Below are 1,346 nucleotides of genomic sequence, written 5' to 3' on the forward strand. Positions count from 1 at the left end.
GATCATTCTAATGAAACTCTCCCATCGCACTGGAAGACCCTTTCCTTCTAAGGAATATGTCTGAAGACCCAGCTGTCTCACTTTGACACCCCATCCTGCCATTTGCCTCTCCATTGGTGTGTATTAGGCAAGGACCAGGATCTTTTCTTGCGTATGTGTGTTCCATCCAGAAGAGGACTCCGAGAGAGGGTTAGTACATCTGCTCCAGAGCAGCTCTTTACAGTATTTCCAGGAGGTAAAGAGCACAGGATGGAGGAGGGGCCTAGGACCATTGAGGGTTAAGGGTCATGGGACACCAAGAGGAAGAATCTGAGAGTTTTCTTATGTTGCTTTTGTTTGCTAGAGGGCATGTGCACTCAATGGAGAGAGGGAGGGAGAGAGAGAGGGAGAGAGAACAAGAGGAAGTGCCTTCCCATGGGGGACGGTCATGCCAAAGTCATTTTTCCTTTCAGGACTTTGGGCATGCACGTACAAACTACCAATGTGTTTTTCAAGCCACTGGGTCTGGGTCTCAAACTGCATTCGGCCATATGGGATCCAGCTGCCTTAACCGCCACACCACTGGTGGGTTCTGAGAGTTTTTAATATTCCCGTTGACATTTGTTGTAGTGTCCTTTAGCCCTTAACAAACCACTGCTGTTGAGACTGGTCCTGGAAAGGAGTGATGAGCTACTGATAGGCATTTCTCATTGGTCATTAATTTCTAGTGCCTACAAAAGAGAAAGGGAGGATCCTTTTTAAACAGGTCAAGTAGGTATCTATTGCTGTGTGACACATTGTCATTGACTTCATGGTTTAAAAGAACACCCACTTATTATCTCATGGTTCCCATGGGTCAGGAGTCTAGGCCTGGCTTAGTTGGGTCTTTTGCTCAGGCTCTGAGAGGCTGCGTTCCTTCCTGGAACTTGGGGTCCTCCTTGAAGCTCATGTGGTCATTGGCAGAACTCAGCTTTGTATGATTGTTGGACTGAGGCCCTCAGGTCCCTGTCATATGACCCGCAAAGGCAGTTGACATCACTGTAGCTCACCTTTCAAGGCCAGCAGGAGAATGTCTCCAGTCTGCTAAGATGGGCTTCATATAGTGCAAGACCCACTCCAGGGAGGAAAATCCTACCACGCAGCAAGTCCTGGGTTCTACCCACACTCGGGAAGAGGGCTTATATACGGAGGGTCATCTCAGGGTGTGTGTCACCCTGAGTATTTCACAAATCTCATTATCTTAAAAGGGCTTACGGCAGAAATGGCAGAAGCAGCAAGAGACTTGAGTGAAGATGGGCTGGAGGAAACAGAGGACCTGGGACCTCTTGAACTAGACGACAGTGGTAACGAAGTCCCCCACATCCTTG

The 1,346-nt window shown here is 48.4% G+C and overlaps 1 protein-coding gene across 4 annotated transcripts in view; it reads left to right on the top strand.

Moving 5' to 3' along the window:
- The window catches only part of MROH2A (maestro heat like repeat family member 2A), a 72,921-nt gene continuing 71,575 nt past the window's right edge, over nucleotides 1–1,346 (top strand). For all 4 annotated transcript variants that reach the window (XM_006171159.2, XM_006171162.2, XM_006171161.2 and 1 more), the window contains exons 1-2: nucleotides 1–189; nucleotides 1,227–1,322. In XM_006171159.2, coding sequence (XP_006171221.1) covers nucleotides 1,241–1,322 — 82 coding nt within the window. In that variant the 5' untranslated portion in view covers nucleotides 1–189; nucleotides 1,227–1,240. The remainder of the gene's footprint in view (nucleotides 190–1,226; nucleotides 1,323–1,346) is intronic.

Source organism: Tupaia chinensis, unplaced genomic scaffold (genome assembly GCF_000334495.1).
Source record: "Tupaia chinensis unplaced genomic scaffold, TupChi_1.0 Scaffold149383_1, whole genome shotgun sequence".
Classification (NCBI taxonomy): Eukaryota; Metazoa; Chordata; class Mammalia; order Scandentia; family Tupaiidae; genus Tupaia; species Tupaia belangeri.